This window comes from Ictidomys tridecemlineatus, chromosome X, assembly GCF_052094955.1.
Source record: "Ictidomys tridecemlineatus isolate mIctTri1 chromosome X, mIctTri1.hap1, whole genome shotgun sequence".
Classification (NCBI taxonomy): Eukaryota; Metazoa; Chordata; class Mammalia; order Rodentia; family Sciuridae; genus Ictidomys; species Ictidomys tridecemlineatus.
Genome location: NC_135493.1, coordinates 88,571,830 through 88,596,289, shown reverse-complemented (window position 1 = coordinate 88,596,289; position 24,460 = coordinate 88,571,830). Strand labels below are relative to the sequence as shown.

At 38.4% G+C, this 24,460-nt stretch overlaps 1 protein-coding gene across 1 annotated transcript in view; it reads right to left on the bottom strand.

Moving 5' to 3' along the window:
* The window catches only part of Slc9a7 (solute carrier family 9 member A7), a 140,414-nt gene that overhangs the window by 40,624 nt on the left and 75,330 nt on the right, over positions 1-24,460 (bottom strand). Inside the window, exons 5-12 of the mRNA XM_040276594.2 lie at positions 22,720-22,832; positions 12,335-12,440; positions 11,195-11,336; positions 9,227-9,332; positions 7,306-7,394; positions 7,101-7,214; positions 4,674-4,785; positions 1,101-1,254 (exon numbers count right to left, since the gene is read on the bottom strand). Of these exons, the coding sequence (XP_040132528.1) occupies positions 1,101-1,254; positions 4,674-4,785; positions 7,101-7,214; positions 7,306-7,394; positions 9,227-9,332; positions 11,195-11,336; positions 12,335-12,440; positions 22,720-22,832 (936 nt within the window). The remainder of the gene's footprint in view (positions 1-1,100; positions 1,255-4,673; positions 4,786-7,100; positions 7,215-7,305; positions 7,395-9,226; positions 9,333-11,194; positions 11,337-12,334; positions 12,441-22,719; positions 22,833-24,460) is intronic.

The following is a 24,460-nucleotide window of genomic DNA, read 5'->3' as shown; positions in this document are numbered from 1 at the left end:
AATGTAATGATGATTATAACTATCAATGATAAGCTCCCACCTTTATCTGTAAGTAGAGACATCCTAACCCAGAAATGGTAGCTGGTAGTGCTCAAGCCCAGGAATCCCTACCTGCCATCAATACAAAAGCCTCAGGTAGAAGAGGCTATTCTTTCAAGTTCTACTTTTTTTCCCTCACTCTAAGGATGGCTCTAAGATCTTTGTTCATTTTCTTCTCCTCCAAGCTATTTTACATCTGGAGAAGGTAATGCAAATTAAAAGCCAGCAGAGAAAGGAAAAACATTGCCACCTGGTGGCTTTTCACAGAATGATTCCTCACATCTTAGTACACAATTATCTCTTGGTTCCCATCACCATCATGGCATTCCCTGTAGATCTGAAACTGCAAAACTTGGAGCAGAAGAGCCCTGGAGGTAATGTGGCAGAGTGCCTTCATTTAACATTGAGAAAAACTGAGTTTCAAAGGCAAGAGGGGCTTGTCTTAAACCAGAGTCCAAGTTAAGCTGTGGGTCTCTGGAAATGTTCCAATGCTGGTGTTGGAGCTTGCAAACACAGTTTGGAGTTCAAATGCTCTTAGAAAACCAAACTCGGGTCAGTGTTCCTCTTTACTGACACACAGCTGCAACAAATGAGAGTTACACAGGAAATGTCAACCTTTTGTGCACTCAAGCAAGAAGAGACACAGCATACAATCTCATGCTAAAACAAAACTCTAATTCTATTTCTGGCTGATGAGCTTATCCTTCAGGTTTCATTGCAAAGGGACATGAAATACTGAAGACTGTCAGAGGCTACAGGTCTATTCTCTTTCCTGCAGTTTTAACACTCTAAATTTGTGCCCTGATATCACTGCTCTAGCAAAATCCGGGTGATTCTAATTCTCTGTGTTTGTACTGACAAAAGTTTTAATGACGACATTTTTTGTTTCTGTTGGAAAGCCCCATTACTCCAAACTTAATTTAATCCCCCTCCAAAACAAAAGACTAAAAACCTTCATGAACTAAGCTGTGGCATACAACCTGCAAGGTACACTGAACATTCTCAAGAACAGTAGAAACTGACATATTGAGATATAAAACTGGCCTTGGTTCCAAACTGACCTTATATTAAGCCATGACAACATGGGGGTTGTGCCTCCGCCAATGATCCAGACGGTGAAGAAGACAATAAGGAGGGTGGTCGTGAACATCATCTGGCGAGCATAGGATGCTGTGTCACGGATGGCCAATGCAAAGGCCATGGCTCCCCTGAGGCCTGAAGGGACCAAAGAGGAAGATCTCTTAGTGATAAAGACAACTGGCAATGTCTTCTCAAAATTCAGTACTGCCACTTATGGGTAATAAACTCCAGTCATTTGTGCTTTGGGGGCCAAGTTGTTTTACTTAGAAAGAAAAACCTGAAACATATATTGCTGTCTCCTCTTTGAAGATATGTTTTGCAAAATTGCCAAATACAATGAGAAAAATACTACATCAATTTGTACAGCACATTTTAGGATACTGACACACTTATTGTCTAAATAATTTCCCTGCTAGTAACCAAAAGTAAAAAGAAGTATAAATAAATGTTAATAACACACATTCTCTTAGTCTATGATCAAAACACTACCCAGTCAACATAAACTTAAAACACATGCTAGCTCTGAATATGTCAAATGTACATTAGTGGAAAACAGTGCAGCATTTCCTTAGCAAAGGGGGAAGCCATGCAGAGAAGTGAAAATATAGCCTGACTTATATCAGGGGTTGCCAACTCTTTCTTTAAAAGGCCAGACATTAAATACTTCAGGTTTGGTGGACCAAGAGACCAAATCAAGGATGTTATTATAGGTATTTATATAAAAGATAGAAAACAGGTTGCTACAAATTATTATTGATTAAAATTAACAATATGATAAGAACAATTGGGTACACTTTGTTGTAATGAAGGTCTACTAATGAAAAGAATAGAATTCTTTGCAGAGGGATATTTTGATTCAAAGTTACTGTTCCCTCTCCTCAAATAGATTGTAAATATTCATCTATAAAAGAAATTCTGAACTGGTGGGGTATATAAAAACAGGTTTATTTAATTATCAACAGCCAGATTTAGCCCTGGAGCTGTACTTTGTTGATCCTTGAGGTACATTAAGATTAACCAACATTTTCATGTTTTAGAGTTTACTTTCTAAGCTCCTCTGTTCTGTTCTCATGCCATGCTCATAATTTGTTTTATGGTAAAGACAAAATTCTCAGTCTTTAGTACTCATCTAGTATAAATTCTTACTTACCAAGTACAAGACAATGTGTATATTATACAAGAGAAGAAAAAGTTAGACCTATCATATCTGTTTATAAATTTCCCCTTTCCCAATAATTTCACAATTAATATGAGACCTTCACTACAATTCACAAAGGAGTGACTCAATAAAAGTTACCTTAAAAAATAGAAAAGTTGGGGCTGGGGCTGTAGCTCAGTGGTAGAGCACCTGCCTCGCTTATGTGAGGCACTGGGTTCAATTCTCAGCACCACATAAAAATAAATAAAGATACTTCATGTTTATCAACAACTAAAAAAAAATTAAAAAGTTGATGATTTCTATTACTCTGTCCTGTGAATTATTTAGATACAGCTAGATCACTCTTTAGCCAACAAGGTCATCAGTCAATATTTAAGCCTCAACAGGAATGTTGCCACCAAGAAGAGAATTTGGGGGGCTAGGGAAAGATAATGTATGACATCTTTCTTTAATTTAATAGGTAAACTATAAGCAATATGAAAGGGGAACCTCAGGCATTTCAAAGCCTTGAAGAATAGGTTCCTTTGGATAGCCAAATTTCTCCCAGTGTAAAATATTTTGGGTGGCATCTTTAAATAGTACTGTGTATATCTCAATCTTTTGGTAAAGAAGATAATGTTCATCTATTTGAAGTTTGCCTAGATGACAGTTATCTCCAATTTGTCTTCTTTTTGTCCACTGGCATCTTCCTAATATGTAAGCAGAAGCTTGTCACTGCCCTTCTTCATCAAGCTCTCAATGTTTTCCTGTTGCCCTTGAGTAAAACCCAAGCGCTTTAGGACAACTCTGGAGCTTCTGTGGTCTCCTCTGAACAAAAGTGGTTCTTGAAGTACTGTCCTTTACCCAGCAGCAGCAGCTGAGAATGTGCTAGAAATGGAAATTCTTGGGGCTCACCTCCAGAATCAGACACCCTTGGTAGTAGAACCTACAATCTGCTTTAACAAGCCCAACAGGCAAGTTTGATAAAAACAAAAGGCTTCGGATCACCAGATGCATTTTTCCCTTGGAACCTCACTCTCTGCATTGCTCCATGTGTCTGACATTTCAACACAACTGCTGTCCTTCCTTGAAAAAAAAGCACATAGAGCAATGCTTATCTGTCTTTCCACCTGCTGCCTCCTGAAATTACATTTCTTCCAAGGCCAGTTTGAAGGCCACCCCTTTTGTGAAAATGGCCTTGAATACTCCTCTTCTTGTCCTGTCTTTTACACATCTTTGCACAAGCTGTCATCCTTTCTTGAGAGGAAATTAGCTCTTTGTGCATCTGTCTCCCCACACCCCCAGAGGACTGTGACCTCTCCTTAAAGGAGGCTGGTCTTTGTATCTTTCATAAACTAGAACTCTGGCTTATAAAAAGAGGACATCTAAAAACGTTTGTCAGAGTGAAAGGCAATCAATATGGCAGGGAATAGATTCATGCTCATGGCAAGCTTGCTTGGGACAGAAAGAGAGATGTATGGAGCACTGCCTGTTGGTGTCATTTCAGTATGATTTTATTAGGCTCCAGGCATCTCTGTGAGCCCCCCTAAAACCACTACATCCCAGTAAAGTGGCTACTACCCACTCTGTCCTCTGGTACTTCCCCTCTCTCCATACCCCACAAGTCAGAGGTACCTTTAAGGGTCCCGATGGTCTTTTGCCCCCAATATCTTCTGTCTTTGGTGTGATGAGATGCTTGCTCTAACCTGGGTCTCATATGATGTTTACCACTCTCACTTTATCATCTATTCATGGCAATTGCTTTCTACCTTCTTTACCTCTACATCTTTCTTTATTGCCCTTTGTCCCCTCAGTGGCTTTTCTGAATCTCTCAGCTTCATAGTGAAAAGGCTTACAACAGTGTAAATCAAACAGAACTGTCACAGCTGTTAAATCCAGCTTTGGATTTATCTTGCTTTTTGAGTGTATTTTATTCCTCTTGCTCCATAGAAAGACGGAACAAAGAGGGACTTATGCTACTTGGTTCAATTACTTTACTTTACAAGAAAGGATACTGTAGCTGAGAGGTGCTGAGTGATGTGACCCATGCTTTGTTTCATCACTAGATATTTTCCATCTAATTTTAGGTCTGGAGTCCTTCTAAGAAGCTTGTGTGTTATAAACAACTGCTAGAAAACAATCGAGCACTTTGAATACTTATATATTTCTACTTCCCTTGGGTGGTAAATATGCAAATACCGATAGGGAGAATGTTCACATTTGGTAGTAAGGTTTTCAAATCAATATTAACTCAGTTGAACATATATATCTGTCCTGCTCTGCATTGTAGGTAATACAAAAGAACTAGAAATTTGAATGTCTTTTTATGAACCTCACTGATTATATTTTAATCATACTATCATTGCTTGCTAAATAAAATTAATTTTCATTACATATACTTGTTTTTTTTTTTTACCTGAAAACATCATCATGTGTTGAAAATTCCAGCCAATCTTATGCCTTCTGCCCAAGTTCAGGAAGAAGGAGAGTGGGTAGATATGTGCAGCTCTGCCCAGGAAGATAGCAACCTGACCAACAGGATGAAGGTTAAGGGACCAACAGGTTTCCAGAAAGACACTTTCACACAAATTGGTTGATCAGAGAATTTTAGGAATGTTATGATCCAGGGAACTACCCAAAGAAGCCAGGCTATGTAGTTCCCCCCTAGACAAATCACTCATCAAAAAAATGGGTATCATTTGGCCAATGTTCCCCAGGTTCCCATTCATAGAGATAATTTCTAGCTTGTTAAACACACTGTTATAACTTTCTGACTTAATTCAAATGGTACTGATTAATTCTTCAATCTGTCTAAAAATGAGTCTAAAATAAGTTCAAGTACCATGGCAGAAATGAGGAGTTAATAAAAGCAAATTGTGCATTGGGCTCTACTGCAAGAAAAATCACAAGAAAGAAAGATTACTAATCCTGGAACAACTATAAAGAGGAAGTTTTCTGGGTAAGAGCTTGCAAACTTCACTTGCAAGTAAACACCAGGAACTTCAATGCCCAGGAAGAACCTATAAATAAGAGATGTGGAACATTAAAAGTATTTATACAACAAAGAGATGATCAGATAACTCATAAGAATCAACCCAGGGAGATTCCTTTACCTAAATGGCTGAAATGTCTTTTTGAGATATAAAACACAGAAAAGGAAGAGTGTGGAAAAGGAAGTCTACTGTGCAAAGCAAAGAATTCAGGGAAACCAGTCATCTGTCACTTGCCAAGTTTAGACAGTACTCAACAGAGAGAGCTTCTCACTCCCCTGGTCAGAGAAGGAAACCCCCTGTGGGAGCCAGAGGAATGGGGAGCTTCCGTTTAGGCAAAGCGCCAGCTGCAGGAACTGCAGCTGTTTCAGACAGAAGCCAGGGCGGAACTATCTTCTGTTTCCTCCAGGGTAAGGCACTGTTTTTCTTTTTTCTTTTCCTTTCTTTCTTTCTTTCCTTTTTTTAAACAAAAGGAAACAGGTAGTGTTCATAAAAGAAATTCTACTCCAGAGATGAAGCAGAAGATCTTAAGTGGTCAGCAGCCTTTAGGATTTCCAGAGGACTCTGCTCACCCGGCCACAGGCCCTGATCTGTAAACATGGGCTGTGCTCTCACAGGATAGCATGCAAGGAATACAAATCAAAACAACATGTCCTCTCCTTCTTAATGAAAAAGAAAAACACTGATCATTCAGATTTTGAGCTATTTGTCTGGTGAATGTGTAAATCTAAGAAATGAGCCACCAGTATGAGCATAGGACACTGTAACTAGAAGGATTTCAACATTACTGCTATCTAGCAGCTTGAGGAGTGTCAATCATCTGTATTTGGGGTAAAAAAATGGGAGTTCATAACCCACTTGAATCTAATGTATGAAATATGATATTTCAAGAGCTTTGTAATGTTTTGAACAACCAATTAAAATAAAAAGCCCAGAAGAGAAAATCACTCCTTGCTGCCAAAATTTCAAGAGCTAAAGATTACTCTGAGGCCTCAAAAAAGGTGAAAGTAAATGTCCAACAACAGGAGACTTCTGCTCAGGATCTTAAAATCAAGCCCCAGAAAAGTTCACCCCAATGAAAACAATAGTATTTGAAACCTAGTGAGTGAAACCTTCAGCTACTATATTAATTGCTAGGCGCTCGAATTCCTCCTTGCTCAAGAAAAGCCATCCCCAAACCTGTGTTTCCCTTCTCAAAACCATGTCTCCCTTTCCAAAACTATATTCACAATGGGGCCAAGTCAAGAAATCAAGTATCTTCTCTTCCTTCCATCACTTCCTTCCTTCCTTTCTTTTTTGGGAAAAGCAAAGGAGACTTTCACATTGTGATCCATAGCAGCAGGGTAGCTTGGGTGAGAGTGTAGCCTGTAAGCACCCCAGGGCAGTGTGAAGAAAGGCTGCCCACGATAGGTGGGTAGTTGAGAGCAAGTAGATTGCAACTTTCCAGCCACCCAAATCATAGAAGGCCCTGTTTTAGAATTCACATGACAATGAAATATCAAAAATAATTGTGGAGATTGATATTGCTGCTGACTTTTAGACTTACCCAAAAGGGAACTCAAAACAAAAATCACCCCTCAAGCCCCAGCTTAACACTGAGGCCATCCTTTTTACAGAAAATGCAGGAAGGATGACCTAAACATAAATACTAGTATTTAAAATAAAAGACATTTAGCTTTATGAAGCACCACTTAGGCCTTCTTTTTCTCACAGTAAAAAGTATCAGTAGAACTGGCCTATTCCTGCATCTGAAACAGATAAAATAACAACAATAACAATTAAGAGCACTAGCAGAGCTTCCCCAGCTGTGGTCACCTCTCCATGTAGAAAATGGTAGAATGAGAAAAGGATACAAAAGCGCCAATGATGAAAATGGGGCTGAAAACGTGCTTCTGGAAGGTAAACAGCGCCAGGCCCATGTAGGAGAAGATGAAGTTCTCTGCCAGGAAGTGTAACACCTCAAACAGCTGCGTGGAGAAGGGAAAAGGAGATTGTAAACCCTTGCACTCCCCTTCCTTGTATTACCAGGCAACGCTCAATACCAAGGCCCTGTCTTACCTGCTTGGTTCGACTTCTTGATTCCACTGAGAGATTGTTGTAGGTATAATGAGCTTGTGTGATCCCACAGAAAAGAACAGCTACAACACCTGTAAGGAGAGATTTGGGGGTTTTTTTAGTCAATGGAGAAAAAAGAGGCAGGAAAAAACCCCTGCTGAAACAAAAAGTGAAGGTAGTAGGCAAACCTAGCATATTTCAACTTCCAAAAATATTTTTGAGATTTCCTATTATTGAAAGCTCCCTTTGCTCCTCACCAGTAATATCAAACTTTCCTTCTCCCAACTTTGCCCTCCCTTCCTTCAAGGCCAGGTCCCCAAACTCGTTCCATTTCTCCAATGTTATGCACATTTTCTCTCTCTAAATTTGCCATCTGTAGTTGGCATATACCATAGCATTCATTTCCCCAAAGAGGCTGCGAGGGCCATTCATACACTTTTGTCATATTCATGTCTGTTTTTAGAATGAGTGTATTTCATTTCAAACCAATGCTTCATGTTTTTTAATAGTCTGGGGCCTCAGACAAAATAGACTGAGAATACTATTCCATTTGTCCAAGGCTTGATGATCTAGATTTCCAGTTAGTGGTAACCATTTTGCTGTGCAACACAACTGACATACATAGGACTATACTTCCCAGAGAACAGTCAAGTTTTAAGGAAGTAAGCCATTTAGTAATGATGCATATAAAGACATTGTATTATTTTGAAAAGATGATAAAAGTTCTCTGTAACTATCTGGATCATATAGAGTAACTGTACTTGAGTTTCCTAGTGGAAAAAATCAGTTATTTCTTTCAAATGAGAGAATATGACAAAAAACTCACATTATCAACCACACTAATATTACATATGTTGAATAACCCTATTCCTATTCTAAAATCTAAACTGCTCTACAATCCAAAAATTTTTGAGCACTGACATGATGCCACAAGTAGGATATTCCACATCTGACCTCATGTGATGGGATGTAGTCAAAACACAAGTGCAGCCATGTGTGGTGGCTCACACCTGTAATCCCAGTGGCTCGGGAAGCTGAGGCAGGAGAATCGTGAGTTCAAAGTCAGTTCAAAATCATGAGACCCTGCCTCTAAATAAAATATAAAATAGGGCTTGGGATGTGGCTAAGTGGTCCAGTGCCCCTGGATTCCATCCCTGGTAACCCCTCACCAAAAAAAAAAAGTGCTTAACACAGTTCATTCAGCACCTCCAAGAAAAAAAGAGCCTCCTAGCTCTTTTAGCTATAAAGTGGGTGACTTGTACAACCTTTGTGTTATGTCCAAAATTATTAAAAATATTATGTTCTGGATCTGTGTATAAGGTATATATAAAACATGAGTGAATTCTGAATTTATGCTTGGGTCTCTTCCTCAAGCTAACTCATTATGTGTATAGAAATAGTCTGAAATTTTAAAAGAATCCAAATAATGAGATACTCAACCTGTATATTTCACTGACACCATAAATACCTAGTATTGAAAAAACAATGATTAAATAGCTCAGAGACAAAACAATGAAAAAATGTGTCCATCCTCATCTGAGTAGATGCAAAATTACCTTTACAGGAATACATATTTGCTGATTATTGCTGTTTATAAAATGATATAGTAATCTGGGGAATGATATAAATAAGATTTGAATATATTCAGTAGCCATTGCAGCTGAACACCTACTTTATGGTTAGAATGTGTAAAAAAAAACTTAGCTGAGTTTGGAATAATAAACATTACCCTTAAAAATATGTAGTTTTTAGAAACTTGATGTTTAAGACCAAACCCTAGCCTTGGTCAGCAATCCTCCGTATGGATACTCATCGAGCAGTTAATCAACAAAATCTAGCTGCTAAGAATTCTTCTGGCCACTCAAAGTCCCACAGCCCCCACTACAGTTAGGGGAAGGGTGGCTTGAGGGAAGAGAGAACCTACCTGTAAAACCACAGGCTTCTGCCAAGAGAAATGTACTCCAAGACATCAGGAAAAAGAGCGCCGTCTCCAGCAGGGGGAAGCAGTGCAGCTTGGTAAACTTGGTCACGTCAGCACCCCGTCAAGGACCGCAGCTCCAGGCACCAAGATCCACCCTCTGATCAGCCCAGGACTCCTCTCTAAGGTCTAGCCATTGCCTTCCTCTCCTCTTTTGGGGTCCGGCAGCTGCTGCTGCTGCTGCTACTGCTGCTGAAGCTAGGCAAGTGCTCTAACACTGAACTACACCCCTAGTCCAGGCATATTTTTTAGGTAATAAAATTATGCTTTCCCACAGAAAAGAAGTTGCCAGTGGCTAGGGCAATGGGAAATGGGGAGTTAACACTGAATGGGCACAGTTTCTGTTTGAGATGAGGAAAAAGATTTAGGACTACATAGTGGGGATGGTTACATGAAATTGCAAATATACTTACTGTCTCTGAATTGTGTGCTTAAAACGTTAAATGGCAAATTTTGTTATATATTTTACCATGATTTTTTTAAACCAGGGATTCAACCCAGGGGCACTTAATCACTGAGCCACATCTTCAGCCCTTTTTAAAAAATATTTTATTTAGAGACAAGGTGTTACTGAGTTACTTAGTGCCTCACTAAGTTGCTGAGGCTGACCTTGAACTTACAATCCTCCTGCCTCAGCATCCTGAGCTGCTGGGATTACACTCATGCATCATGGTGCCTGGCTAGGATTTTTTTTAAATTAATAACTACAGTTGACCATCTACTTTATGGTTAGAAAAGCTATTGAAGTTTATACTTTAAGTGGGTGACTTGTACAATATGTGAATTATTTATTATACTTAATATGAATACATTTCTGGCCTCAGGCTTGCCTGGTAGGTTAGTTCTGGCAGAGTTGGGAGGGCCTCAGGCAGGCAGGCCTAAGAATACAAACCCTGTGGGTCACAGATTATGCCTAATGAAGACATGGGACAATAAGAAAGAAATGTGCAAGTCTTAAAATCAGCTACCAGGTGCTGGTGTCTCCTTTTGGCAACAGCACAGATTCATCTTCTGACACTACCATTCAACATGGGGCTGTCATATAACCATCTCATGAATGAGTTCACTGAGCAATAAGTTCCAGGGTACCAAAAAGGCCTCAGTGAACAAGACCACCTAAACCGGCACTATTGAACACAGTATCCATTACCCCCATGTGGCTACTAAACACTTAAAATGCAACTAGTCAGAACTGAGATGTACAAAGAGCAAAATACTCATCATATTTCAAAGATGTAGAGCACAAATTCAATGCACAAAATCTCATTAATAATTTTATCATAATTCTTGTATTATCTACACTGATCGCCTATTGAATTGATGTGATTCACACTACATTTATAATGCTCATCAAAGAGGATATGATGAAAGAACACATTTGTGGAGCTCTTTCTACATTTTGCATTTTTTGGTTGTTTGTGTTTTTTGTTTGTTTATTTTAAATTAAAGATTGTGCCATCATTTGCTCATGGAAGACCACTGTAGAATAATTCCCACGGATGGCCCCCAGTTTTGATCATGTTAACACCCACATGGCCTTGATCAGCAGACAGTAGCAGCAACCTGAGGCTAAAGTCCTGCCAAGCTGGTGGTCCCTGATCCCTAGTCTCCTACATACTTCTCAGCTTTTTTTACCCCCCTTCAATGGATACTCGAATTGGTTCACAAGCAAGGAGGGGTAGGCAAAAGTGAGGACAAAGCAGAGTATTAGAGCCTCCCTCCCAATATTTTTCTTAGACTCTTAGCTAGGGGCCCAACCATGGTACGTCACCTGAGGGACACATTTCAGGAATCACTACACCCCATTGGAACAACCAATTTAAGAATCTGATCTGAAAGGAAGATCTGAGAACTCTCAAAGTGTAATGTCACATACGCATACCCAGGCAGGGGTACAAACTATAAAAAGGATATTAAAGCAGTCACAACACCAGTCACAGCTCCCATGGTAAAAGAGCCACTAAATATACCTAGGAAAATGCCAACTGACTTAAAAAAGGCGGCAGCATCAAAGGCATGAGTGTTCAGCCCTGCTGGCTGGTAGGCAACAATAGACCTGAGGTTTAAAAAAAAAAAAAGAAAGTTTAAAAAGATTGTACTGGTTTTACATGATGATACAACAGTCACACCTCATTCACTATTTCACTCCTGTAGTTTCAGTTAACCTGAGGTGAACCACAGTCTGAAAATACAAATGGAAAATTCTAGAAATAATAATTTATAATTATTATTCATAAGTTTTAAATTATGTGCTGCTCTGAGTAACATGAAATCTCATACTGTCCAACTTTATCCTACCCAGGACATAAATAATTCCTCTGTCCAATATATCCATGTTGTATGTTATTCACCCATTAGTCACTAAGCAGCCATTCAAGATTATCAGATCATACTGCTTATGTTCAAGCAACCCAAGAGTAGGGATGCTGGGACCTCAACTATGCCAAAGAGAAGTCACAAAGTGCTTCCCATAAGTGAAAAGGCAAAAGTACAATAAGATATTTTGAGAGAGCAAGACAGAGTGAGCATGCATACATATGCTCACATTTGCATAACTTTTATTATACCATATTGTAATGATTGTTCTATTTTATTAGCTATTATTGCTAATCTCTTACTTTAATTTACAAATTAAACTGTATCATAGATGTATGTACAAATATCATAGAGACAGTATAAACAAAGTATACATAGGGTTAAGTAGTATCTGTGGCTTCAGGCATCGATTGGGGGTCTTGGAATACATCCCCTAAGGATAAGGGGGGGACTATTGTAACTGAAAGTATCAACAAATAGAAGTATCCACACTCTACCAAGCACTGCCCAGGGCAAATTCATTTAATTTAATCTGCAGCCACCATGTTAAGCTCACGTCAGAATTCTGATTGCTGCTGAATGGACAAAACAATAAAACTTTAAAAACAAAGCTGGTAAATCTCATTTAGAAAAACACCCAATTCAATATTTAACACTTTTGATATAGTCTTCTGAATTTGCCCCAAAACATGCAGGAAACCAAAGTCTCTCTTTCCTAGTAGAAACATTGTTACTTACGAGGACAGTACAATGGCAACAGCATCATTTAGGACGCTCTCTCCAAACAGAAGTGCATAAAGATCCACATCTGCATGCAATTCATTAAATATCGCCAGCACAGTCACTGAAAAGTGGGCCCAAAGCACAGAAATTAGTTTTGGTTTCTGCCCTTACAGCACTGATTACAGTTTTATACAGGCAATTCCTATCATAGGTGGAATCAGCAAGGGAGTCAAAGATGGAGTGTTGGTCTATAACAGAAAGGAAACTGGCGATCTTCCTAATCTAAATGAAGTTTGATGTGATCTTTGTGTCTAAGGACTCTGTCCCAGAACAGCATGCTTTCCACTGTAATTCCATCACACTCTGAAACTGCCTGGTGTAGAACTTTAAAAAAAATGATGATCACCCCTAAAATACTTTGGCTTTTCTGGTGAGTCAGAATCTCCCTGAAGGCAGAAACCCTGTTTGGCTGAGCACTGTGCTCCCAGAACCCAGATAATGTCAGGGTACACAGAAGACTATAATAAATGTTTGTGAAATAATGAAAGTCTTCATTATTAATGAGTCTTCACTATACATAATTATACTTCTTTTATTTTTTTATTATTATTTTTTTGAACACACAGTATATTTATTTTTATGTGGTGTAAACCAAGTGCCTCACACATGCAAGGCAAGTGCTTTACTACAGAGCTACAGCCCCAGCCCAACTTTTTATTTTTAAATTAAATTTTACTTTTATGTGGTACTAGAGATTGAATCCAGGGATGTTCTACCACTGACCTACATTCTCAGCCCTTCTTATTTTTTGAGACAGTGTCTCACTAACTTGCTGAGGCTGGTCTTGAACTTGTGATCCTCTTGCCTCAGCCACACGTTTAGGTTGGATTAAAGGCTTGTGCTACTGTGACCAGCCATTATTATGCTTCTTATAGTTTTCACATTGTTTAGTCATTTAAAACTCAGCTGGTCTCCAGATCAGTGGTTCTCAAACTTCTTACCTCAGAATTCCTTTACAACCTTAAAATTTGTGTGGCCCACAAAGAGCCTTAGTTTCATGGGCTATAGCTACCAATATTTATTATATTGAATAAACATGAAAAACTGAACATTTATTCATTTGATGTTAATAATAATAATCTATTGTATTAACATGACATTTTAAAAAATATTTATTTTTTAGTTGTAGATGGACACAATACCTTTATTTTATTTATTTTTATGTGGTGCTGAGGATTGAACCAGGATCTTGGACATGCTAGGCGAGCACTCTACCTCTGAGCCATAACCCTAGCCCCACATGAGATGTTTTAATAAAAATAATTACATTTTATAAATCAAAAAAGTGAAAAGGGAGCCATGCTTTCACATTCTTGCAAACCTCTTGAGGATTAGTGGGAAGGAGAAGCTTCTCACACCTGTTTCTGTACCTAAGCAACAGACAGTCAATATCATGTTATGCAACCTCTTGAAAATTCCACTGTACACTTGTGAAAGAGGAGCATAAAAAAGAAAAATAATATATTTATGTTATTAAATCAATTTTGATCTGATGGACCACTGAAAAGGTTTTGAGGAATTCCCAAGGGCTCCCAGACTATACTTTGATAATCACATCTCCAGAACAGGGTTCTTTAACCTCAGCTCTATTGACAAAGAAACATAATTTCTTTGTTGAGGGAGGTTGGCTTGTACATCACAGGATGTTTAGCAGCATCCTTGGCCTCTACTTATCAGATGCCAGTAAGCAGCACTGCTCTTCTCAATTGTTATTTATTTAATTTTTAGTTGTAGGTGGACACAATACCTTTATTTTATTTTTATGTGGTGCTGAGGATCAAACCCAGGGCCTCATGCATGCTAGGGGAGCACTCTTCCTCTGAGCCACAACCCTAGTCCCAGCTCTTCTCAATTATAACATCCAAAATGTTTCTAGCTCTTGCCAAATATTCCCCAGGGGGCAATATGATTGATGGGTAAGAACCAGGGCTCTAATGTATACATGCAGCAGTGTTCTCTCAACACTCATACCTGACCACCTGCTTCTTCATTGGAATCTACCTTAAAGTCTGTAGAAGCTCAGAACTCACATTCCCAGCTCTCCTTGAAGAGAGTCTCACTTCTTCCTATATGGAATAAAGCCAGATGCATGCACCCAGTTTTCCTCCATGGAGCAACTGATGTGAGTGAAACCCAGAGGCAGTGCATCAAACTGAATACCCCAATGCCTTATTGTAAGAGGACCCATGACACTAACCTGTGACCAGTACCTAAGATGAATGTCTATTTTTAAAGCTGGTATTAGCCAGGTTTTTCTGTTATAATTTTAGTAAAAAGCATTAGTAATTGATACAATTAGAAAACCAAACCAGATGCTTAGTGAGTTATTACAAGCCTGTTAGTCTTATTCCCACCATCAGTTCAAGAAATGAAATTTGCATACTCCCCTTGTGTCCCATTCCAATATCAAACCCTTTCTTTCACATAAAAGGAACCGATATTTGAATTTTATAGTAGCCATCTGCATGCCTTTCCTTATAGTTTAATCACCCAAAGGGACATTTCCTGACACTATCATTTACTTTTGCCAATTTTAAAGAAAATGGACTTTTTTCCCCCTGGGTCTCATTCATTCTGCTATTTTCCCCCTCTATTCCCTTCTGTCAACTGTCTTCTCATAAAGGCATATTATTTAAAAGTTCTCTAGTTTCCAAATTTTCCAATCCTGATGCATGCAGATCTTTAATAATTTCATTTTCTCAATTTGCATTAGCTTCTTTAGTAATATGAATCAAGTTTCATCCTTTGAAGGGGTCCAATTTTTCTGCCATGACTTCCTTATCTGTTGCTTTCTTATTTATGGGGGCTATCCTTGTTTTTCTTCATACAATGTTGGCATGAAGTCCAACCTCAATCCATTTCTATTGTTCATATTTAAGTGAAGTGGATAAAGAACAGAAAGTAGGCCCCTAGGACTTCCCTAGTATCATGGCTCTAGGTCTCCCTCTTCTGGTTTTACATGGAACTATTAAAAATATGGACACTTCCCCAATACTTTCTGAAATCCACTGCTTCTGGTCCCCTCCTCCATTAGTATCTATGCTGCCTTTCTCCTTTAACACCCTGTCAATCGGGGTTCATAGTCCTAGCAGTTCCTGTTTAGGAGGTGACTCTACTTCCAGAGAGATCTTTGCTTGGTATTTCTGAGAACCCAGGATCACTCACATGGCCTCTAACCTCCTCCAGTCTCCTTGCACTCTTCCATAAATTTGAGTCTGTAAAGCCCCTCCAAGTTTTAACTGATTTCATTCAGCCCACATAGTTCTTTAATCCCAGTGGGGATTTCTCCTTTATAATGTAAATATTGGTGGTAAATTTCTGTGTTCCCTGACATTCAAAAGAATCAACAACTCCTTTCCCCTGCTGCGCAGCTGCTATTCCTGTGCCCAAGTCTTGCTGTTCCTGGTGGGATACTCTGGCAGCTAGTTTCATCTCTGTCTTTGTTTTACTGTTCTACTTTCTGTATTTTTGTTAGGAATTAAGGGATATTTCAAAATGACACTATCCCCAATATGCCTTCATTTATAAAAAGTTTAATTCATTTATAAGCACAAAAATAATTTAGATTTAAAAAATGTCCTATATCATGACATAACTAGACATCAATAAAGCATCTGCCCAACAACTATAGTTCTTTTTTTTAAAAGTGAGAGAGAATTTTTTAAATATTTATTTTTTAGTTTTTGGTGGACACAACATCTTTATTTTATTTGTATGTGGTGCTGAGGATCGAATCCAGCGCCCCGCGCATGCCAGGCGAGTGCGCTACTGCTTGAGCCACATTCCCAGCCCAACTATAGTTCTTAATTAAATGTCACATCACTTTCATAACATAAGTGTTAACACAAGACACAAAGTCAACCTTTTTACTTTACCCTGAAATGTAATTTAGCAGACTACACAACAGGAAAAAAATCTATAGAGATGAGTCCTTTTTAAAAGTTGTTTTCTGAATTATTTACTGCAAGAACAATATTTGTGGCTCCTGATATGGAACCTTTACTCTAGTAGTTTACCATTATATGACACAGTAATTGTTTATAACCCAATTGTTGAAGAAACATTAACAATGATAATAACAACCACTACTGAGAATTTACCATGAAGCAGCCACCATGCTAACCATTTTATAATCTCATTTAGTCTATAAAACTCTATAAGTAGGATAGTATTACAACTTTCCCTGATTTAAAGATGAAAAAAAAAAAACAGGCCCTGAATGATGGGCTGCTCTAAGATCTAATATCAAAATTCCTCAAATCTCAGTGGTTAAACATAAAAAGATGTTTTGTTTTGCATTTATATCACATGTCCACTGTGGACTAGCACAGGAGGCTTCTATCTCTATCAGTCACTTGGGGACTCAAGACTGAAGGGGACTAGTCTCAATGAAAAGAGTCTAGCCTTGGCAGTCCAGGAGACCTGGCTCCTAGGACTCTACTGGGCAGGGTGGCTCCTGGCAGAAAATAGATGGCAACCCTCAAAGAGAGCAATTTGAGAAGAGTTTTTAAAAGAGGTTATTTATAAAAAGCCTGGGCAGAGTACAGGAAAACCACAAGGGAGAAAACAGGACTTGAGACTAGAAACAGGAAGTTTTTGTACCAGTCCTAGGCCTGAAGGCTCCAGGAAAAGGACTATTACTAGAACCTGGAGTTGTAGGGAGATGGTCATCTGACAGAAGCTATGATCTCTAATCAAGGGACACAGCTAGCTTAGTGGACTACTCTATCTCCATCTTCCTCCCAGTGGCACTCCTTTGTGGACAAATTCAATGGGAAACCAGAAGGAACCTGGGAACCTTTGATATATTCCATACAAGTCATCAACTTCCTAGGGACAAGAGGGAGGTGAAGGAGAATGGGGGGTGGGGAGCATAAATCTACAGGGGCAAAAAGAAAACATCCAACATAACCACCAACTAGCTAGAAAAAATTCAGCGCACAGCAAAGTCAAAAGATTTGATAAAGGACTTGGCTTCATAATTCCCAAAGCCCTTCCAACTTTTAAACGTGGTTTGCCTAAAATACTACAGTTTCTAGTAGTATAAATAATGATCCTCATTGATCCTTGACAATAAAGGATAGCATGCATAATAATAATGTGGATATTTATATAGAAATGGTCTGAACTTTAACTCCTCATTCTCCCATCACCTTGTAAAACAGGTCAGGAACTCTGCAGTGCCCCTCCTAAACAAGTATGCACCTGACCACAATGCAGAATGTGGGTGATGACAACCAAAAGAGGATGGAATGGGGATGTCTGACTGGATATGTATCTTCTAAATGAAAGGATTTGCTATGATTTAGGGTATAATTTGAGTGTCTCTCAAAGTGCCACATATAAAGGCTTGGTTCCCAGGATGGTAGTATTAGGGGGTGCTGTGGACCTTTAAGTGGTGGGACCTAGTGGGAGTCATTGGGGACATGCTCCTCAGGAGATTGTGGGACCCTGGTCTCTCAGTGTCTCTGGTTTGAGAGATGATTGCTCCCTTGGACATGCACTCTCACCATTGCCATCTGGCACCCTCACCAGAGACCCAACCCAATGGGACCATTGATCCTGGACTTGAACTTCCAAAACATGAGTTAAATACACCATTTCTGTTTATAACACTAATGTCCTCAGGTATTTCAATATAGCAATGCAAAGTTGACTAATACAGCATTCAATAGGCCCTCCTCTAAGCAGAACCCTTGAAATCAGAAATAGCAGGGTCAATAGTTATGTGTAACTGGATATGAACTGAGAAATCACAATTAGCGGACTGAAAACCATTGGTGCATGTATTTTAAAAGCAGTAGGAAAAATGACAGAATAGCAAATAAATTAAAAAGAAAACCATTAAATACTGAATTTGTTTATTTAACCAACTTTTCTTGATCACCTTATCTATTCATAAAAGAGCATGTAGCATTTGTGAACACTCAATGTAGATCAGTAAGTATCATTATGTACAAAATAGACTTAACTTGAAGAGCTATGGGAGCAGATCACTGAAGGAGTCTGGGAAGAATGAGCAGGCAGGTGGCTTATTGGAATCAAATGTCAAAGGATAAGCAAAAGACACCACCCAAGGTGATGCAACCAAAGAGTCTTGGACAATACAGATTGTAGATTTTGAAACCTGCAAGGCTGATTGACTCCAAGGTTACAAGAGTGAAAGGAATAAAATCAGGGGAATCATTTGATAATGTTTCACAGAAAGGAATAGCACTCATTTTTCTCTAGAAGCTGCCTATGGATGCACTATGGGGTAGAATCTCACATTTTCTTTCCTTGGCTGTGGGTCCATATAGAGCAGCCATCCACAAAGATGGTACATGATACCCATGGCACATGGTCACAAAACAGAGGGGGCTTTAGGTCACAAAGCAGCCTGTATCACCCCACATACACAGTGTCACCTTCAACGGGAAAACCAAAGACTGGTGATTTGAGGCAAGTAGGTATAATTGGGGCAAATTGTGCTTTTCATATTGGTTATTATCACTCCATATCCCATCACCAGAAGGTAATCTAGTTTTGTGTTCCCCTTTAAACCAAGCTCTTGCTTGATGGGCCATAATCTTCTAGGCATTACCAAAATTGGGGCTTACTATTATAAATATATGTCTTTTATAGCTCAGAAGTATCTCTCAAGGACCTGAGAGCCATTATGAATGAATAGAAGAATAAGACCTCAGTCCCCAAGTCTGAGGACAGAATCCTAACTTTGAAAATTACCAGCCAACAAACAGCTGGTCTCTTTTCATATATTTTAACCAACTCTTTGTGCTTTTTGTTTCTCTGACTCTGAGCTTCTGTGCAGTCCTTTGATTACTTGCTTTAGTTGATTTTAAGAGCCACTTAAAGATCACCAACTAAGCTTTATATTATTAGCCTCCTCCTAGCTTTGCTACCTATAACACCTCAAATGTATGGGTTACAGTGACAACAGATGCCCTAGTTACTTTTCAGGGACTTGAAGGCCATTTTGGTTGAAACTACCAACTCTTCGCTTGGGATTGTGCAGGTTTCTGATGGGTCTCCATGAAGCTGGATTAAGCACGCACAGACAACTGACTTTACCACCAATCACCTTTCCCTGCACCTTAAATCACCCTGATTCTTTATCCCATAAATAGCCCCAAACCCTATCCGCAGAGAGGTGGATTTGAGACTTGGGGCTCTCATCTCCATGCTTGGCTGCCTGAAAATAAACTCCCTTTTTCAGAACCTGTTGTCTCAGTGATTGGTATACTGTATGATTGGCAAAACAGGCCTGGTTTCAGTATCACCCTCTAACTCTGCAATGAAGTTTTAATCTCCTTAATGGCCTAAGTTTTCAAACAACAGCTTTTTAGAAGGGTTGTAAAACACTTTTCATTTACAAAACATTCTACGTTTCAGAAAGATTTCCATTTAAAAAGCACTTAAAGTTAATGTGCTGATGTCTAATAAGTTTAAACTTTCAATTTTCTAGAACTTTCATTCATTTATACAAAACCCTTACTGTGCCAATCTTCCCAGGCAAAATAAAAATGATGTTGCATGGTAATGCCTTCCATTATTTTGTACCATAGTACAGGCACATTAAGGGAAAGTAAATAATTATGAAGATAATCTGGAAAAAATAAGCCTTAATATCCAATTAAATGAAGCAACACTAATAGCTCAGAAAAATGATATCAGTAATCTTTGTCACACTAACCTCCCCTTACTTGTTGGTAGTACTGGTAAGAAGTGAGTAGTAAAGTTATAGACAAACATTATTAGTAATACATTTCCAGACAGATTAAACTCTTCTCAGAAGAACATATTTCTCAATAGATACACACTTAGAGATAGTCACACAGTCTAATATTAAAATAACAAAGCTGCCTTTTGGAGTGCTCTTTGGAAACATGCTTGGGTTAAGAGAAACAGAAACCTCTGTATGAATCAGATGTACAGTTTAGTAGCCAACATAATTAGCAAAGGCTATGCCAAGTGTTTTACATGTGTTGTTTCACTTAATCATCAAAACAGCCCCAGGAAACAGAACATAATATTTCTATTTTATAGATGAGGAGTCTGATAGGAAAGGAAAAAGTGGACCCAAGCTACCTGATCATGACTGGCACAGCTAGAATGCAACCCAATCAATACGTGTGACTCAATATCCCACCTTCTTTTCCCAAACCAGAGTACCTCACAAACCAGAAGATTTCAGTCAGCCAAATCTTCTATACTAATTCACTTAAGGTATTTGTGATAACTTTTGAGGACAAGAGAGGTGAAAGTTTTTTGGAACATTGAAATTCTTTAGAACCACACAATTGTCTAGAGCCGTGTTGTCCAATGTGGTTGTCATTAGCCACATGTGCTTACTTAATTTAGCTTAACATTAAATGATATTTAATCAGTTCTTCAGTTGTACTATACTATATTTCAAGTACCCAATAGCAGTATGTGGCAAATGGCTACCATAATGGACTGGGCAGATTTTAGAACATTTCTATCTTTGCAGAAAGACTAATTGGATAACACTGATCTAAAGGACCCTCAAGAAACCTGGTCAAATGGGAAATTGGGAAATCTTAGTATCTTTAAGGTTATTAATGTCCAGAATGTTAGAGGTCATCATATACTTTGAGAAGACCTTTCCATCTTCACTATTTGGACAGGACCAGCTTTTTCTCCATAAATTCTCTCCTGTAGATATACAATTGGCCCTCAGTATCTGAGAGAAATTAGTTCTAGTACCTCTACATGCATACCAAAATCTGAGAATGCTCAAGTTCCTTGTATAAAATGGGGTGGTATTTGCACTGAATCTATGCATTCGACCACATACCTCAAATCGTCTCTAGATTTCTAATCCTAATACACTGTAAATGCTATGAAAATAGTTGTTATACTATATTATTTAGAAAATAATGACAAGAAACAGAAGTCTACATGTTCGTACAAATGCAATTTCAAAAAAAATATTTTTAATCTGCAGTTGGTTGACTCCACAGATGCTGGACACAGACATATGGAGGGCAGACTATTCTCACAATAGTTGACTTTAGTGAAAGGAATAGCTTTTAATTACTTGATGCAAATAAATTTAATTATAGGTTCCAATTTGGAAGAGAGATTTTTTTAAAAAATTGTTTTTTGGGCTGCAGGGGAGGAGGGACATATAATAATTCCAGTTTTAAGAACTGGTTCAACTAAAAAATACAAGATAAGAAATTTATGAATAGGAAATCACATCACAGTGTGGGGCCATGTAGGAGCATTGCACAAAAGGAGTTGATAATTTAAATCACAATAACGGGGTGGTGGGGAGGAGTGGAGGTTCACAAGATGAGGGTGGGGGAATAGGAAAAACAGAAGAATGAAATGGATATAACTTTCCTATTTTCATACATGAATACACCACCAGTATAACACCACATCATGTACAACCACAAGAAAATGGGAAGTTACACTCCATGTATGAATGTCAAAATACATCCTACTATCATGTAAAACTAAAAAGAACAAATTTACCAATGTATGTTTCTACTAACAAAAGGTATTGCTTAAACCTTCTACCTAAAAGAAGGTAGAAGACAGTTAAGAATAAAAACTATGTCCAAATTTATCATTCTCAAAACAGGTGGAAACAATCAAAATGTACACTGACGGATGAATGGATAAGCAAAATATGGTCTGTCCATACAGCAGAAAAATTTTCAGCCTTAAAAAGGAAGGAAATCTGTTATATGCTACCATATGGATAAACCTTGAAGACATTATGCTAAATGAAACAAGAAAGTCACAAAAAGACAAATACTGTATGATTCTACTTACATGAGAGAACTAGAATAGTGAAGTTCATAGGGACAGGAAGTAGAATGATGATTGACAAGGGCTCAAGGTAAGGAGACAAGGGGATTTGTTGCTTAATGAATATAAAGTTTCAACTGTACATGATGAAAAAGTTCTAAAGACTGGTTACCCAAATATGTGAATACACTTAATACTACTGAAATATACACTTAGAAATGATTAAGATGGGGTTGGGAATGTAGCTCAGTGGTGGAGTGCTCTGCTTAGCATGTATGAGGCCCTGGGTTCTATCCCCATCACCACAGAGAAAAAGAAGAAATAATTGTGGTGGTAAATGTTATATTGTATATATTTCATCACTACAAAAATAATAATAAAAAGGTAAATGCATACTCTTCCTAGAAAGTCTCAGTCTGTTAGGCCTACCTACTATTCCCTTCCTCCACCATTCTGTTAATACTACAGTCTCTCTACTGCAACAAAAGTTAATGACTGTTCCAAAATTAAGGTTAAATAATGGAGTTTCATAATGATAAATCCAAATATACAAATACCTGGGTCAGTGGCAGAGATAATTGCTCCAAAAAACAGACAATCTGTGTAGTAAAACTTATCAGAGAGCTGTCCCACAATCTTCATGAGCTTCACCACACCATACATGAGATTTCTGTAAGAAGGCAAGGTAAACTATGTAAGAAAAAAAAACTTACAAAATGTAAATGGATTGGTACTAAGAATACAATATATTTTTTAAAATTTTAATATTATTTTTTAGTTGTATAGGGACACAATAGCTTTATTTTATTTTTATGTGGTGCTGAGGATTGAACCCAGCACCTCATGCATGCTAGGCAAGCACTGTACCACTGAGCCACAACCCTAACCCCGCAAGAATACAATATTTTAAGGGAGATTTAGAAAAGCATTAGGTACCTTCAATGGGTAGACATTTACCAGTAACATGGGCAAACAGAATTATGGCAGTAATGGTTTGCAGCTAATGTCATCTTGCTGAAACATATGACTATTTCATTTATAAAGCTGTGATTAACAAAAACTGTAGAACTATGAAGCATGGTCGAAAATTTGCAACAAAATTAAGGCATCTTAAGCAACTAGGTAATAAGAGGGGAAAGATAAAGATAGGGCCTGGCATAATGCATAATAAATTGCTACAAAACTCACAGAATTCTAACATAGTGCATTTAAAGTCATAGAAAATGAATGAGTTGAGCTGGACGCAGTGGTGCATGCCTGTAATACCAACAACATGGGAGGTTGAGGCAGGAAGGGAGCAAGGTCGATGGTAGTCTCAGCAACTTAGCGAGGCTCTGAGCAACTTAGTGAGGCTCTGAGCAACTTAGCAAGACCTTGTCTCAAAATAAAAATATAAATAAGACTGTGGGTGTGGCTCAGTAGTAAAGCATCCCTGGGTTCACTCCCCAGAATCAAAAAAAAAAAAAAAAAAAAGAATGGGTTGGATATACTTGGAGAGAAAAAAAATGGATTGGTCATAAAGATCCAAATGGTCAGCCTATCACTATCCCAGCCTTCTGTGTCAAAGAGGCAAATCCCCCAAATATCCTACTAGACTACATCAGTGTTCCCATCAACATGTATGGCTTCTTGCTCTGCTTGGATTAAGCAGGCCAGCAGTAGCCCTCCTTATATTGTTCAGAATGTGATGTGGTCCAGCAGGGATCACCAAGTTCAATTTTTCAGCTTGGCTAAAGCATATTTCCTATATGACAGCTTACAAATTGGGAACAGTGAGGAGTACTTAAAAGGCCTAGTATGTGTTACATGTGTGTTTGGAGGAGTAGTACCAGTGACAACAATACCTGCAGGGATTAGGAGTAAAAATGACCATGTAATTAACTCATTGTATGCTACAGCCAACTTTCTAATAATGAGATCTATGAAAATAAGGACCATGCCATTGCCTATCTTTGTGTCCTGGATGCCTAGAAAAGTGATTGGCTAAGAAAAGAGCATAATAACTATTTGCAGAATATGATCCTTATGAGAAGAAATAGCCATAACTTAATGCTTCCTAGGGTGTGCCAGGCATAGTTCCAGATACTTACCCACTTCAATTTCAGGTCATAGCAACTCTACGATGCAGATTTGATTTTCCCTTTGTTTTTCATCAAAGGCTTCTTTCATGTACCTTTGAAACATTTCCTTAAACTAGACCTTCCTCTGCATTTCTTCCCACCACAATCTTAGACCTGGGCAGCAGAATTCTCTCAGATACCTTTTCCCCATCTTGCCTCTCACTGTCATTAATGCCAA